At 36.2% G+C, this 16,351-nt stretch overlaps 1 protein-coding gene across 16 annotated transcripts in view; it reads left to right on the forward strand.

Moving 5' to 3' along the window:
* Window positions 1-16,351, forward strand: part of DLG2 (discs large MAGUK scaffold protein 2) — a 1,033,591-nt gene that overhangs the window by 510,735 nt on the left and 506,505 nt on the right. The window contains exon 1 of one of the 16 annotated variants that reach the window (XM_042793325.1): window positions 3,225-3,462. The exons of 14 other annotated variants lie outside the window; for them this stretch is intronic. In XM_042793325.1, the coding sequence (XP_042649259.1) occupies window positions 3,385-3,462 (78 nt within the window). In that variant the 5' untranslated portion in view covers window positions 3,225-3,384. Of the gene's footprint in view, window positions 1-3,224; window positions 3,463-16,351 lie in introns of those variants that run through there. One more of the 16 variants, XM_042793326.1, reaches the window with a different exon arrangement.

The raw sequence follows: 16,351 nt of genomic DNA on the forward strand, positions 1-16,351 counted from the left end.
ACACCCCACGTGTGCACGGTGAGAAGTTATCCCTTAACAAGAGAAGATTAATGCCCTGTCTAAAGCTAAGCTGCACTTCTTCCCGTGTGCTGCCTAAGTAAAACAGCAATGTTAAAAATGAAAAAGGTGGCTGACCATCAGAAATACTGGTGATACTCTGTGCATACAAACTGTTGGCAAGGTGTTTGAAACAACCATCTGTTTCGGTACTGAGCATCAATTGCCAATGCTTGCAATGTTGAGGAGCCATGTCATAAAAATAATAGGAGTCAAAACTGTAGTTGCTTTATGCTTATACATGTGTCCACTTGTGGCAAGACTAATTCTTCTTATGGAGACACAAGAATGCAATTTAATGTATAGCATGGATGTGGTTTGGTTTACTGAAAACCACCCACACTTTCGCAGCAAGAAGCCCCTTGTAAAATTTGCTCTTAACTGATTATCTCCTGTCTGCGATAATATTGCTGCTCAACTGCAAGCATCTCTCTGCCCTTGTAATGTAGCACTTCAGTGAGCAAGCTAAAGTACATAGTACTCCTGTGAGCAGACAGCAGCTGGGAGCTCCAATTCTTCTTCTAAAGCAGCTCGGCTTGTACCACTTCTGTAAAAAGCAGGCTTCGTTATGGTTACAGTAAAATATTAATAATCATAAAATCCCTGGGTACCAGTACAGACCTAATAAACCTGCTATTGACAATGTATGGCAGACTGCTGCATGATGGAGCTGTAAGAAAATGGCTTGTAGTCTGTCCAGTGCTATATTGTAGGCTTTGGATAGATCTGTAAATGCATGCAAATAGTTAAGATGCATTTCTGATTAGAATCAGAATTAGGTATTTGGAGAGATTTATTCTTCCTGATCTAACATTTTCAGTGGGTGGAGAAAATTACCTCCCTATTGCTTTGTCATTATTCCTTAAATGAACAATGTATTCTATTATTTTTTCCTTTAAGTGGGATGAATTGTGGCTTTTTATTGCTCCCTATTTTTCCTGAATAAATAGTTCAGTAAAGCTGCTAATGTTGATGATAGAAGTCATAAAAAGGAGGTTTTATTGTTTAATGAGTGTTTCCTTCGATTTTCTCAGAAACTGAATATACATAAGACTATATAAAGAGTTGCTTGAGAGAATGTACCCTTTTTTGGTTGTAGTGCAATGATTTCAAATCATACTTATTCTCTTCATAAAAGCATGGGAGCAAAGTGGGAGAGGGGTTCTACTGTTTATGCATATAATACATAAGATTTTTTTTTCCCCTGTTCTTTTTACTTTAATATTTATAGTGTTGGTTAAACTCTGTAATGATTTGTTTCTCATTTTCTGCACTTTTTTTCCCCATCCATTTTTCCTAACAAGGACATCCCAACTACAAACAAGATCTCTGATTTCTTCCTAAATTTTTCAGTCCATCTTTCTTCATTCTCCTCCCCTTCCTCCATTATAGGGCACTTCGTCATCCCACAAATGTGAAGAGAGGTGTCAGTCTGCTACGTGGTGTAATAAAGGTTTAATCACCTTGGAGAATCCATCTTACTATCAGCCCAGAGTTCAGAGAGCTGGAATGGTGCTATGGACAGATAGCTCTTCTATATGTTGTACTTCATATGAGACATGATTTTACTCTGTCTTGTGGTTTTATAACTTTCTTACTGCCAGGATTAACTAAATGTCTGAATTGGAAGGAATTAGAAACTATTCTCTTCACAGAAATATTACCAGTTACCAAATATATTTTCAGAAGGTTTTAGACATCAAGCAAAAACCAAACACATACCTTGGAGCTTCCTTAACAAAAAAGCCACTAAGAATTTCAATTTAGTTAGCCAACGTACCATTTTAAAATGTGTTGAAGGAATTCTTTGAACTTGTTCTAATCTTAACAGAATTGAGCAGTATATGCCTTCAGGCTCAAAGCTCGGGCAATACCATCCAGCTCCAGTAACTTGGATTCTGAGTAAGTTTTAAGCAAGAGTGGAATACATTCCCTTTTGAATTCATGCACCCTGGAGAAAATAGTTTCAGCCATTCACTGAAAATCCTGGGGCAGAAAAAGTATCTCCTTGGCCCCAAGAGCCCTATACTAGATTGCTATGACTCTATTTCTTTTTCTGTGCATCTATTAATTTTGATTTGCTCTTTACAGAATACCAGAGCAGAAATTATTCTTGCATGTGAGCATCCCAAATGCGATCCTGCAGGTGGGACATGAGTGGTTCTCCCACATGTTGGTATCTCCACAGTTGTAGGTGGGAGGGCAAGGAGCAGGATTTGTCCTATAATACAAAGTACTATCGGATACAATACATAGCTATAAACCCTGTAAGGTTACAGCTTTGATACTGCCTCTGGCTGGGAGGAACATCTGGTTCGTCATATGTCTGGAGCCAAAAGGGGATGTTTCTGTTTATTGTTTAGAGATTATAACTGAAGAGAGGTGCAGGGGTTAAAGCTGAAGTATGTGACAAAAGAGAAATAGTACATTGTTGTTTCACTGCAAAAATAGGTGTTCATAAGCACTTCTCCTAATGTGAAATAACTTGCAGTTAATGGAAGAGGGAAAAACAAGTTTAGATAGGGAGGAAGTTAAAGATTAATTTGGGAAAAAAAAAAAAAAATCAGTTTTCTACTTCATGGAGCCATTATCAAAGAAAAACAGAAGTCCTTGAGTGAATCTTAAATCCTTCAGCAAAGCATGCATGACATCAGCAAATGAACTGAATGGCTATCTTTCTGTTGCGAACTGAAACTAGGTAACAACAAAATAGCTGAATAGATCCCAAACCACTAGATCAAAGTAAATTCCATTTTCCTTTCTTATCTCAGTTGCACTGAAACATTTAAAACACCTGTTCCTTCACCTTAACAGTTAATATACATTTCTATTTTTGGCACTTCTGTACCCCTCTCCTTTCCTGCAGTGCTGTGCATCTCATATTTGAACTGCTGCTGCTTCTGTTGCATGCTGGCAAATCGAAGAGAACCAAGGAGTTAAATTTCAGAACAGGAGAAGAGGAGGTGAGCTGTCTGCTACAGTAGTTTACTGCAGCTTCCTTTCATACTGACACATATGTAGTTTGTGGTGACAGTGCTAAAGAACTGCAGACAGGCACTTAGCAGACTGGATGTGAGCTGGATGCAAAGATGCCTCACCCTGGACTTCCTGCTGGCAGTATGTAAATACACCTGCAGACTGGCCACGCTGGGTGTTGGTTTTTTTTTTTTTTTTTTTTTTCAGAAGGCAGTATGAGAGGACCTGACAAAGCAACAGCATAGTTGAGAGACCTTAACCAGCATTAGATTTGTGTCTCAGTTGTGGGGGAAGTTCTTTTGGTATTTTTTTTGTGCGCTGCATATTCAGACTGAAACCTTCATCACTACAATGTTTGCCTCTATCTGGTATGCCAAGAAGCTGGGACGCAGGTTTGTGCATAACGCCAGGAAAGCAAAAACAGAGAAGGTATGTTCCTAGTGGGAATATAAAGCCTTATGTCTCATGCAAGCTGCCTGCTGGCATCCTGTTGTGTGTCTGGTTAGCTTTTTTTAATACCCTGAAAAACGACCTATTGCTATTCATGATTTCACATAAGAATCCTTTAATACTTTGCATATTATTCAGTACCGGGGAGAAGATCCTTTCAAAAGTCTTTATGCCCTCTTTTATTTTTTTTTTTTTTTTTCAAGATAAACAGCTGTACATCTGGTATGTTGTGTGTTAAGGGAGCACTCCAGTGAACTTGTTGCTGTGCTGCATTATTTTTACTAGTACAATATTAGGGTCTTAAACAACCATCGATTGTTTGCTGCTTGTATATTTTTGTCTAGTGTGGGACCAATGAGAATGTAATAACATGTTAAGCATATATAATGTTTGGAAATTGTGTTTCATGATACTTGTTGAAACTGCTGCAGCTTGGATCGCTTTTATTTAAACAGATATAGGTATGTATAGATGGTCAGTACTATCTTTCAGTATTTTTCTTCTCATAAAATTTAACTGTTTAACCAGCTGTTTTCTGGAAGTCCTTGTAGGTAAGCTTCCTCTGCCTTCTTTCTCCATGAGCAAAACTTAAATTGTTTTAGAAATTTGCAGTAATGATAATTGGGGGATATCAAGGCAATTGCCTTTTGTTCTAAATATAGAAAGCATTTTGTTAGTTGACTTGCATTCCAATTTTGTCTAAATTAACATACACATCATTTTCAAAATGGAACTAATTCCTCTTTTATAAACTCTGCATTAGATTGGGGGAAAAAACTTCAATGTAATGTTATAAAGTTACCTCATTAGTCTGGTAATGATGGCTTCCTCTTTTCCTTGCTGTCTTTGATGTAAGTCAAAGAATTTATAAACGGGTTGCTTTCTTATTTCTTTGATATGTCTTATGCTATGTAATACAGCCACCAATCCACTAAGTAATTATCCATTGCCTGAATTCCTCTGTAACTGGAAAAGATCTTCACCTAGAGAAAATGATTAGAAAAAATACATTAAATTACTGGTTAGGGAGGGGAGAATGGGCAGAGATTTGCTTTTTCTGCAAATTATTCCCAGTGGCTAAAAAGGTACTCTGTGGTAATTTTGAAATTGAAACATCCAAGCCATCGGGGAGTTAACCAAATAATAGTGATTTATATATTTCACATTGTATGCATAGGAGAAAATAGAAATGCAGATAGCTATACATGGGACTGTCAAACTTTCTTTGTCATTAATCATATTTCAACAGAGAGGGCATCATAGGAACTCTCTTGCTGTTTATGTGTTGCTATGGGAGGAAAAAAAGTTGCAGACTGGATCTTCCTTAGTCCTGAGGGGCTCCCTCCAGAGGAGCATTTGCTTTCAGGCTTCCTCCAAGATAGAGGCAGGATGAGTGGACACATTCCACTCCTGACACAGTTCGGCTTGCTCAGCTGCCTTAAAAATATATTTAGTATGTGTTGTTTAAAGCATGTTTTGTGTATAGATTATTCCAACAACCCTGAAAAAAATCATAAAACAGTGCCAGAGTATTCACTAAGAAAATATATTCTCCTCTACAGAGTCTTCTAATACAGACTAAAAAAATGCTTTAAAAATTTTGGCTCTTTTGTCTTAAGGTATTTGAAATATTTCTGTATAAAGCTGCTATAATACTACTTATTTGGATCTGTGGGACCTTCAAAATAATCAAGACAACTGAGGTCTGTGCTATTCAAGCTTTGAAGCTGTACCTCACATTTTTTAGAGAAAAGCTTTTTTTGAACATTTTTTGAGCATACTATTAGCATATTTATAAGGGAATTTTATTTTTGCCAGACAACAGTAAGTATGCAGGAATACATCTTGTAAAATGTTTGCTGATTGTCTTATATCAAAAATAAAATTTCTTTCTTGGAGCTTTATTCCAGTCAGGGCTCACTTTTTTTTTTTTTTTTTTTTTTCCCATAAATAAATGCTGCACTCCCGCAAAGGCAGAAAATCCCATTCCTATATTCTGTAAGTGCTATTGATGATTGGAAGCTGATCAACACTGACATCTTCAGTACAATACTTTGGTAACAGGAGAACACAGATATGAAAATAAGTCTATCAAAAAGTAAATTAAAAATAACATTTAACTGTGCAGCTTGTTTTGCTTTTGTGTTTTTCTGTATAATGGTTGAATAATCAAATTATTATGCAGTTTTACCTTACATATTTTTTTCTGGAAGAATAATTAGCTTTTTCTATGCATGCATGATTTGAATTAAATGTTGTTTTCTTAATGTGGTTTTGGAGGTAATAATATTCAGCAATAATTTCTGATAGCCTATGTGTGCAAAAAGAGTTTCTTGCAGTTAAAATCTGGATAGCAGGGATCAGAAGAGTATAGTTCCATAGCAGATTTGTCTATTATGCTTAGCTTCTTTGGATGAGTACAAGTCAAGAATTTTTTAAAGGCGTATTTCTAAGAAACAGAAATTTTGTATGAGCCTATTTGTTTTCTTAGGACCAGGAAGAAAACTGGGGAGGTGACATGGCAGGAGAGGGTTATAGCATAGACTCATGTGTGCACACACACACATGCACAACCTGATAGTATAATTCCTTAAAATGTCAGAACTTTGGGCCTGAATTATACAGAGGACTTGAACTTGGATCTCCCAAGTGACTATTTAGGGAAGCAGAGCTTCCAAGGTGCAAAATGGAATGTGCAGTACCGAGGGGTGCACAAAGGCAAGGAGAAAGGACGGTGATTGGGGCAGTCCTTTGTGGGAAGAGCTAGGAAGACATTAATGTGACAGTATGGTGCTCCTCTGTGTGTGCCCTGCACCTGCATGAGTGTGTCTGGTTGTGGTAATGTGGGTGGGCTTGGTGCCCAGTGTCTCCAGAGCTCCCCATCTTTTCCAAAACTGGAATTCCTATCCCCATACGTCCCATCTCCTGATGCCTTCCAGCTCCTCATTCTCCCCATACCTGAAGATGGCAGACCGTGCTCTGGCAGAGCTGGCACACCAGTTGTCTCAAAATGAGTGTGATGTGCTTGTTCTTGTAACTGAGCTCTGTAGGATTTCATCCTGAGGACTAGGGGTTCTCAGGAGCCAGAACTTGGTCTGTGCTGGAGAAGCTATTTTGGGGCTTGGTGAAATGGAAAGGTAAAGGGTACTAGTAAGTGGCAAAGAGTTGGGAGACCAAAGGGAGGAGGTGGACTTGTTCTCACTAAGATCTGTGGTAGCTCCCAGGATGGTTTTCTTATCTCCCTAATCAGTATCTGCTGTTGAGTGCCACTTGTACCTCTCCTGGACTGCATTTCCAGCCCTTGCTTCCCTTCCAGCCTGGCATTTCCTTGGAGGCTGTGGTCATATGAGTCAGACCCTGTAGTTGGGCACTGTCTCATTGACTCCCACATACAATTTAAGGACTTCCTGGTATATATTAGTCTTCTAAAACCCAGACATGAACTCTTACTGTTAAGCTTTCATCTGGAGAGTAGAGAAGACATCTGGGAAGAACTAGATGAATGGCAGCCTTTGGTGTCCTAACCATGATGATAACGGTACTTTCAAGTTAAGTAGGGTGCACCAGCATTGTTATTTGAGTCATATTTTTATAATACATTTAAAAGCCTTATTTTAAATCAGAAATGGAACAAAATATTTTGAAAAACCTTAGAACTTTGGAAAATGGAAATCTTTTTTTCCAACTAGTCCTGGCTAAAACTTATCTTTATAAGTAAAATGGGATAATGCCTATTAATTACTCTTAATGTTCTCATTTAGCCAGGGAGAATTCAAGTATGTCAAAGTTCCTTATACTTTATTCTTTTTTTTGTTAGGCTGGATCATAAACTCTTTCCATCAGAGATTGCAGTTGTTATCTACAAATTCTATCTCAATCTGGTTGTCTTGGCTTGACTGCTACTGTTACTCTTGCCCTCAAATAGTGAGTTATTTAGTGTACAGGAAATGCTGCCATTAATATTGCCTGAAAACAACTGAACACCTTTCATGTCAGCTCTGCCCTTACCTGTTTTATTAAAATTATTAAAATGCTTTGAGTTTGTCACATGAAAGAATTATTGTTATGAGAGTAAACGTGATCATTTGAACATTGGAACTAGAATAACTTAAGGCAAAGATTAATGTCTTGAATTTTTCTCATTAAACCACAATCAAGCAGAAATCAAGGTATGTTAACTGCATGTGGTTATGCTATAAAAATAAGTACTCTAAATGATTGGAAGAGGTACAGAGAAGTAACTGAGCAATTAATCATGTTGATCTGAGAGGGTGAGCTAAAGCAGCATGCAAAAGCTTCTGATAATGCTTCACTGTACTGATAAAATTTGAGTTTCGAGGTTCAATATCAGAAGTGGGGAAAGACTTGCCAAAGTCACCCTATCATTTAATTTTCAATGGGGAAGTTGAATACTGTTTTTTCTGCTTGTGCAGAAGTGGAACATGTTTCATCCATGAGACCCAAATTATAAACACTGTTAAATTAGTCATGTTGTTGAGTTTTTTCATCTGAAGACAACAATTACTTTAAAAGGAGGTTTCGCCTTATGCGTTTTCATCCTTTTACAGAATAATATTGTTAGGATTCTCTTTCTAGCTTTTAGATACCAAAGTGCTCTTATGGTGATATCAGTTCTAAGAACTAATGTCCTGTGTTTGAAAATACATCAGTTTTACCCCAGAAAGTTTAGTTTATCATTGAACTTTACCTCATTGATTAATTTTATAATTCAAGACAGAAGCAATTTAACTTTTAAAAATGGGTCTATATATAATAATACAAATAGCATGCAGTTTCTGGAATTATCAATTGTGAATAAAAATAAAGATTATCCATAAGCAACATTCACAAACTGAACAGTATAATTTTGAGTACTTTAAAATGTAATGTAGCGCAGACTTGATAAGTAGAACATAGTCCAGCAGACAGTTTTTCATTCTGTGTCCCTGTGTTTAGAGTTGTTTTGGATAAATCAAGTATCCTTGATAGACTGTCAGCCTACAATGAAATATTTGCAAAAAGACAGGAAAATTTGCCTTAGGAGGTCAACAAATCTAGGATGTGTAAGAAAAAAATTGACTGTAAATGCAGGCATATTTAATAATTTTTCTGACAGTGTCCTTGCAATAGTGACAATTAACTCTTCATGTCAGGATGACACTTGATATTTAGATCATTCTCATATCTGTATTTCAGTGTAGCTAATTTCAGAGTAGACTGTTCTAGGCTATGGAGCTTTGTTTCATTTTTACTTTGTTTACAAGTAGCTGCCCAGCAATCTAATTTGAAAGAGGTAAGAAATTCACTTGGAGCAGTAATTACTCACAGCATAGAATACAAACTATGTGATTAAGAACGCATAAAATGTAATACCAGATAAACACATTTTTCCATACATTATTTTTAGCCATATATATTTAATTCCCCCCAAAATACACTCCCTTTCCCTCAATATTTGCACATATACATTAGCTTTCTTAACAAGTGCTCTCTTTCAAACCAGAGCTTACCAAATTACTTCCAGTCCACTGGGGTTGCAACGAAGTGATAAAACTCGAAGGTCTAGTTATTGCCTTGGCTAAAGGTGAAATGACTGCTTCACTAAGGGACATCTCCTTCAGCTGCAAGATGCTGTAAGGGCAGGTGGATGGTTTCACTTTAATTTGGGCAAAGGAGGGCCCACATTGACCAGATTCGGTGGGATGACAAAAGTATGTCACTTACTTGTAGAACTATCAGTTCGAATAGATACTGGAGATATCTCAAACCCCTGGAGGAATCTTTTCAAATGGACTATGTAAGTGCCCTATTTTACAGTTTTATGGAGAGATCTTATCTTTTCACACATAACTATGTGGAGAAAAATATGCGAGTGTTCCTGTATCCAGAGTTTATTTTGCCTTTTGCCTTAGCACTACTAGAATTCTAAGACATTTTCTTACATTGTGATTTAATCCAGAAACATATAACTACTCAGCTCCTACCCCCCCACACCTTTTTATTTGCAGTTGGTTATAATCCCATATGTGCCAGGATTAATATATAACAGTAGGGATAAACTGCTTAAGTAGAGATTTATTATGCTTATAACTCACTTCTCCCTCACAATCACCATAATAATAATAATACATAAATTCAACTAATCTTGAAAAAATGCAAGAGTGATGTTTTAAAATAAGATACTGATCAACACTAAACTACTGATGTTAATCCTTTGCAATCCTTTATTTCAAAGTAATCTTTTTCCTTCTTTTCATCTGTGAGGGATTTTGCTCTTATTTTGCTCACCAATTCCATTTGCGCAGCACCTACCTGTAGCAATTAATGAGCAATAAAGTAGACCCCTCTTTTAAATTAGTGTTTGTTCATTGAAAAAATATCTGTTAATCAGCTATAGTTCAACTCTTTGTAAAGAACAGAGTATCTTCTCTCTTTTACTCCAAGTTAATCTAAGGACTCTAAATTAATCTTAGATGGCTGCCATACACTGATGATGCCTCTTCTGTTCCCTCCACGTGTTGTCATTCTGGCATATGCACAGCTGTATGTATTTTCCTGTCAGGTACAACAAAGTCTTTAATTCATGACCCACAGGTGTCTACAGCATGTCACTTAAAACAGTTTTTCCTTTGCTGATTTAGCCAGTGTTGTGATCACCTTAGAACTAGATTAACTTTTCCAGTTAAATTTCGTCTTGTTTTCTTAAAAACAAAGCTAAGACAGACAGGAAGACATTCAGAAAACAACTGCCACACCAATAGTTTTGTTAATTGCTACTCTGAATGCTCATGCTGTGACTCAAATGGAATCAGTTTAGATCTGCTTCTAATGAATAAGTGGGTTTATTATCTTAGGCTACAAGCTATTCTGTTTTTTCAACATTTTTTTTTTTCTCAGTTTCTCTTTCCTGTTTTCATTCAGTAAATAATTTATCATCTCCCCATTGTTTTGTTTTCTTTTTTAAAAAGAGAATAGTAGTATATCTACTGTATTTGTAACTTCAGTTGGATTTTCCACACTTGGTCTACGTTGTATATCATGTTCTGTTAATTCCCAGTGTGTAGCATTGTGACTATAATATTTAATTCATAAGGTGCTCATTATTTTATTGGAATTGTTTTCTTTGCATTTTTATGCAGTGTTCAAGTATATTATGAAAATGGCTCATGTGATGTGTAAGTATGAGGATTTTTTTTTTTGCCATTACTTTCCTTTCTGTCCTGCATATGCAATTCAAAACAGCACATAATAAAATAGTTGTTTGATTTGCGTTCTGAACTGAATTTGGCATTACTCACTATGTTTGCAAATAGAGATCAGTTTGGAACTGACAAGAAACAATCTGTCCTTTGGCATTAGAGTCCCTGGAGAAAACTGAGATGAGAATTCTCTCACTAGTTCCCAAGGTAGATTATCAAATTATACTTTACATGTTTTTAATACACTCTATGGGCCATTACAGCTGGTATGTATGTAATTTGTTCCCACTGGAAGGCACCCTGCCAAAGACGTGTGTGTGCAAACAGCTTTAATAACATTTAGAATAATTGTCATGTAATATGATTCTCAAGACAACTGTCTTGAGTACTTTTTTTTTTGTTACAGTGCAAAATAATTTCTCTGCCATACACTGCTTGAAATGTTGATGCATGTCAAGGAAATCTTGGTTACAGCTTTAATATATGTTAACAGCTTCAGATGAGCAATTCAAAAGAATCGGGGGATTAGCTAGTACATGCAGTATGAGAGTTTTTACCACCAGGAAGGAGGCCCAAATATCATGTGAAGCATTCACAAACCGTTCTGAAGACTGAAGCTCTCCTTTTCACAACAGTTTACAAGCAACTCACAAAATAGTCAAACAAGGTTCCCCACATTTCCCACCCTCCCCCAAACTGCAAATCTGTTCAGAAATTACAGTCTTTAGATACAGAGAAAGTCTACATGAAGCTGCATAGCTTGCACAACTCAGATTTGAGATAACTGGTGATGATACCAGCACTATGCCATGTGACTCATTATGTTCAGCTATTGTATAAGTTAATCAATTAATTAATCTTAGACAGTATTAACTAGTCTGAGGCTATCACATGCCTTTCATGAAGCTTGGCAGTGAAATAACTTTGTCATTATTAAACTGGAATTGGATTTCAACTGCAAGTTTTGCATAAGAACCTTGCATTTCAGTCCTAGACTAAGATTTTCTTAATTTTACTTCAGTCTGTCTTCCATTAAGATTTTCTTCCATATTCCATGCAGTAATGTTTAAACTGAGCATGGATTAATTAATTCTAGTGATATCACTCGTTTTTAAAATGTTTACCTTACAAGTTATCATGAGAAGCAAGGTCATATCATTAAGATAATGTATTAGATGCTGAAGTGTAATAAGAGGCCTGCTACCAAGTGTATACTTCTTTACTCTGTTTAGAGTCTTGAATAGCTATATCATGCAATTTTATAAATCTATGAAATATTCTTTAGCCTTGAGACATAAAGAAGATGTAGAAAATTGTGTTTTACTCATTTTCTAAATATGATACTGTTTTCCCATTAGCTGATGATTTATGTGTACATAGTTGTTTTCTTAGCTGACAATGTTTCTAAAGATTTTGGGTGAATTATTTTTGGCAAGACTGTCATGTACTTTTATAAGGTAGCAAAAGGTCAGGATATTCTATATTGTTAATAAAAAAAAGCTTGACAGTTAAGAAGCATCGACTTGCTGTTTTGAAATAGATGTTCAAGATTAGGTGAAATCAATCCTGTCGCTACTCTTTGTTTCCAGGACTATGCTTATAGCCTGAGCATTGTTTTGCTTGGTGTAATATTCTATTGTATGAGCCTTCCTCTTGAAATGGGACACATTGTTATTGTTCTTAACTTCCTACAGCCTATCTTGCTGTGCTCTTTCCATTCCTCACATTCATCTTTGTTCATAAGCGTAAAAAATGTCCCTGCCTTCCTCTTCTGACAGTCATGTTATCTGAGTCAGTGAGACAATAAGAAGGAATAGTTTTTAAAAAAAGAAAAAGAAAGAGAGAACTCCTCATTGTCCATCTTACTATACATCTAACAACTTCTGAAACATTCAACTACATTTACTGACTTAAGATTATCTGTTTTGAAAAGTCACTTTAAATAGACATGCTGCATATCATCATTTGCTGTTGAGAATCAACACTGGGAAGGATATATCCATGTTGAGAAAGCTTTAGTAATGGTCTGTGTTCAATTTCCTAGGCTGCTTATGAGCCAAAATTTATAACATAAATATGGATGTATAAATGCAAATGCATTTAAAAAATCGTACCTGGGTGGTTTTAAAAAGTGAATCTGAAACAAAGAATATTGTAATTATTCTAATTAGAAGGAAGGCATTGAATGAAGACTATTACATTGCAAATGTAAAAATAACCTGCTGTAAAGAATATAATGCTTTTTTCCTCCAAATTCTATTTATTTTAACTGGCATATGAAGTACATTGTGTTTTCAATTAATTTAAAATGCCATTTAAAAATTATTTCTATTGAAAGTACTGTGGGGAATACACTTATCAGTAAATAGCAAACTGGATAGCCAAATACATGATTTTTCAATTAAATGGTAAGTGCAAACCCCACAAAAGGGAGCATGTTTCCTACCACTTGCTTTATAAATTTACCATTACTGTCCACAATACAGTAAAGACTTTTATAATTTAAAAGATTGCTTAATTTCAGCATAGCACCTTCAGCTTTTCTACCATTTGTAATTAAATATTTAGTTGTATAGTAAATTAAGCATTTTGTGATCTCTGCAAAGTGGTTATCCGTTTACTGCTGCATAAATGTTTCACAAGCTGCTCTGTTGTTTCTAGTAAATTAATAATGAAGATTTAGATTTTAACTGATTAATAATCTAATTTAATATTTAGGAGGAATCTAATTTAGGACTGGAAACAAAATTGAGGTAAATATCTTTGCAGGATCTTGCACTTGGTCTTGTTGAATTTTGTGAGGTTTATACAGGCCCACTTCTTAAGTCTGTCCAGGTCCCTCTGGGTGGCATCACCTCCCTCCAGTTTGTTGACTGTACCACACAGCTTGGTGTCATCAGCACACTTGCTGGGGGTGTGCTTGATCCTGCTGTCCATGTCACCGATATAGATGTTAAAGAGTGCTGGTCCCAACACTGACCCCTGAGGAACACCACTCATCACTACTCTCCACTTGGACATTGAACCATTGACCACAACTATTCAAGTGCAACCATCTAGCCAATTCCTTCTTCACCAAGTGGTCCATCCATCAAATCCATGTCTCTCCAATGTAGAGAGAAGGAAGTCATGTGGGACAGTGTCAAATGCTTTGCACAAGTTGAGGTAGATGGTGTCAGTTGTTCTTCTCATGTCCACCAGTGCTGTAGTCCTGTTGTAGAAGACCACCAAATTCTTCCGGCACAATTTTCCCTTAGTGAAGCCATGTTGGCTGTCACCAATCACCTCCTTATTTTCCATATGCCCTAGCACAGTTTCCAGGATGATCTGCTCCATGATCTTGACAGGCACAGGCATGACACTGCCTGGCCTGTAGTTCCCTGGATCTTCTTTATTTCTCCTTTTAAAAACGGACATTATGTTTACCTTTTTCTGGTCAGTGGGAACTTCACTGGACTTCCATGACTCCACAAATATGATGGATAGTGGGTTAGCCACTTTATCTGCCAGTTCCCTCAGGACCTATGGCTGCATCTCATTAGGTCCTTTGGACTTGTGCAACTTCAGGTTCCTTAGATGTTCTCAAACCTGAACTTTTACTGTGGGTGATTTTTCATTCATATGTAGGAAATGTTCAAACGTAAAATGGTCCAAATAAGTTGTGAGGTGGGATGGAAAAATCTCAACACAGCAAAATTAGGGTTGTGAATAACTGTTATTTCACAACTAGCTATTGTGAAAATATGTGAATGAGCAGGCTATTGAAAACTTTGTGCATTCTAAGAAGTGGTGGAGTGGTTGGGCTGAACAAGTTTAACATCAAAGTAAGGTACAGTGTGCAGAGGAAGGAAAATTAACTATCATAAACAGCTAGTAAGGAGAGATGTTTCACATCTTGCTCTTCCTTCTACAACCTGACAGCCTGCAGGTTGGGCTTGTGCAGTTATAGGATCTGTGAGCCTCTTGTTTGATGTTTTCTGCAATGCTGTTTGGGCTAAACAGCTCTGCTTTTGCTATAGCAGTAGTATCTTCAACACGTAAAGCTCTGACTTGAGGTAGCAACTGTAATTAAAGTCTACACTTCGTAGCTTCATCTGGTTGCCTCCTGATGTTGAGATTAAATTCTTCACCAAGAACAATTGGCTGTAACCATGTAGATTTTACTTCTTGTATCTACCACTTTTAATTTCATACTTTTCCAGGACATTTTCTGTCAGTAGTCCTTTCCATCTTTTAGGAAGTAAAAGTTTAATCCAAGAACTGAAATACTTAGGTATAATTTTGGGTGCGTATGTGAAACATTATTGTTTGTGTTTCAGAAGATTCCCCTGGGTTCATCCAGTAATCCTTTTTGGCCAGTCTTCTATTATAATCTAATTTAAAGTAAAAATCTGGCTCTATCATAAGTTTTCTGGTAAGAATGGCCTCAGCAGAAATACCATGTTTTATCAAAGATCAGAACCTGTTCTGCTGTGTTTCTCTGTACAAATAGGTCATATTTGTTGAGTGGAGAGAAGATTATTTTAATTGATATAATTAACTTTTCTTGTGAATATCTTAGGCTTGAAAATGTGTTTTGCTCTTTCCCAATTACAGCTTTTTCTCTGATAGAGCTAAACATGCTGTGTGTGTAATAATGAAGGTGGTTTTGGAAGGACATAATGTATATAATTGGAAACTTAGATGAGATAGTCTTCTACCAGCAGGAGGGTAGGAGATCTGGGATGTATAATTGAAGTACAGTGTAATGGGATTACCTACAATTTTTAAACATTGCTTTCATTAAGGAAAATAATAAGCATATTTATTAAATATAGTCTCTGCTTGGGACAATATTTGTTATTATGAAAAAGCGTTTGTAATTAAGCTTGGGTATAAAAACATATTGAACATACTACATCAGTTTCTGGAAAATGCTTTTGTGCATAAAATTTTACTAAAATAGAAAGAGCTTTCACAGCAGAGGCAGTTAGCCAGATATTAGTATAGCTCACATCTAGCTTTCACTGTAAATTTTTCTATGTGCTTTCAATTTAGTCAAGGTCAAGTCAAAAGAAAAGTCACAGTCAAATACACTTAAACTTTTATCTTTGTGAAAGCTTGTAATGCTTCTACTGTTTTTTATGGTTATACTTAGTGGAAATAAAGGCTAGATTTTTTTCTAAAGGATATTTTCTTGCTGAAGCTACAGAAGTATGATGTTTTAGGAATTACGGTGTCTATGGGGGATAGGTGTCTATGACCCAAATTTTGCAAGCGGCCACATAAAATTATCCTAGAAGTTTTTCTTGTCCTTAAATATGCATCTGTGAAAATCTCCATAATAGTAGAAAATATTTGCAAACTGTTTAAGGCATTTTAAATGTGATTGCTCTTTTAGTGCTTGGGATATAATATGGAGATCCCTCTGGATTCTCTTTTATTTATTTTCATTATCACTTTTGAGGATTTCTTTTCAGAAAAGCACTAAATTAAAGCATGTAGCTGCTTTCCTTAATCAAAGCTTGTACTGAAAAGAGTTGCCTTCAACGGGTGTTGCAAACCCTTTTAGATTACTTCCATGACTTCTAGTATGACAGTGCCTAGGATGTGTTATTAATTGGATCGTAAGGTGTATCTTTATCTAAAGGATATATACGGATAGGGATTTGCCTATACTGTGAGTATAG

The sequence above is a fragment of the Tyto alba genome, unplaced genomic scaffold, assembly GCF_018691265.1.
Source record: "Tyto alba isolate M040663 unplaced genomic scaffold, T.alba_DEE_v4.0 Super-Scaffold_2, whole genome shotgun sequence".
Classification (NCBI taxonomy): domain Eukaryota; kingdom Metazoa; phylum Chordata; class Aves; order Strigiformes; family Tytonidae; genus Tyto; species Tyto alba.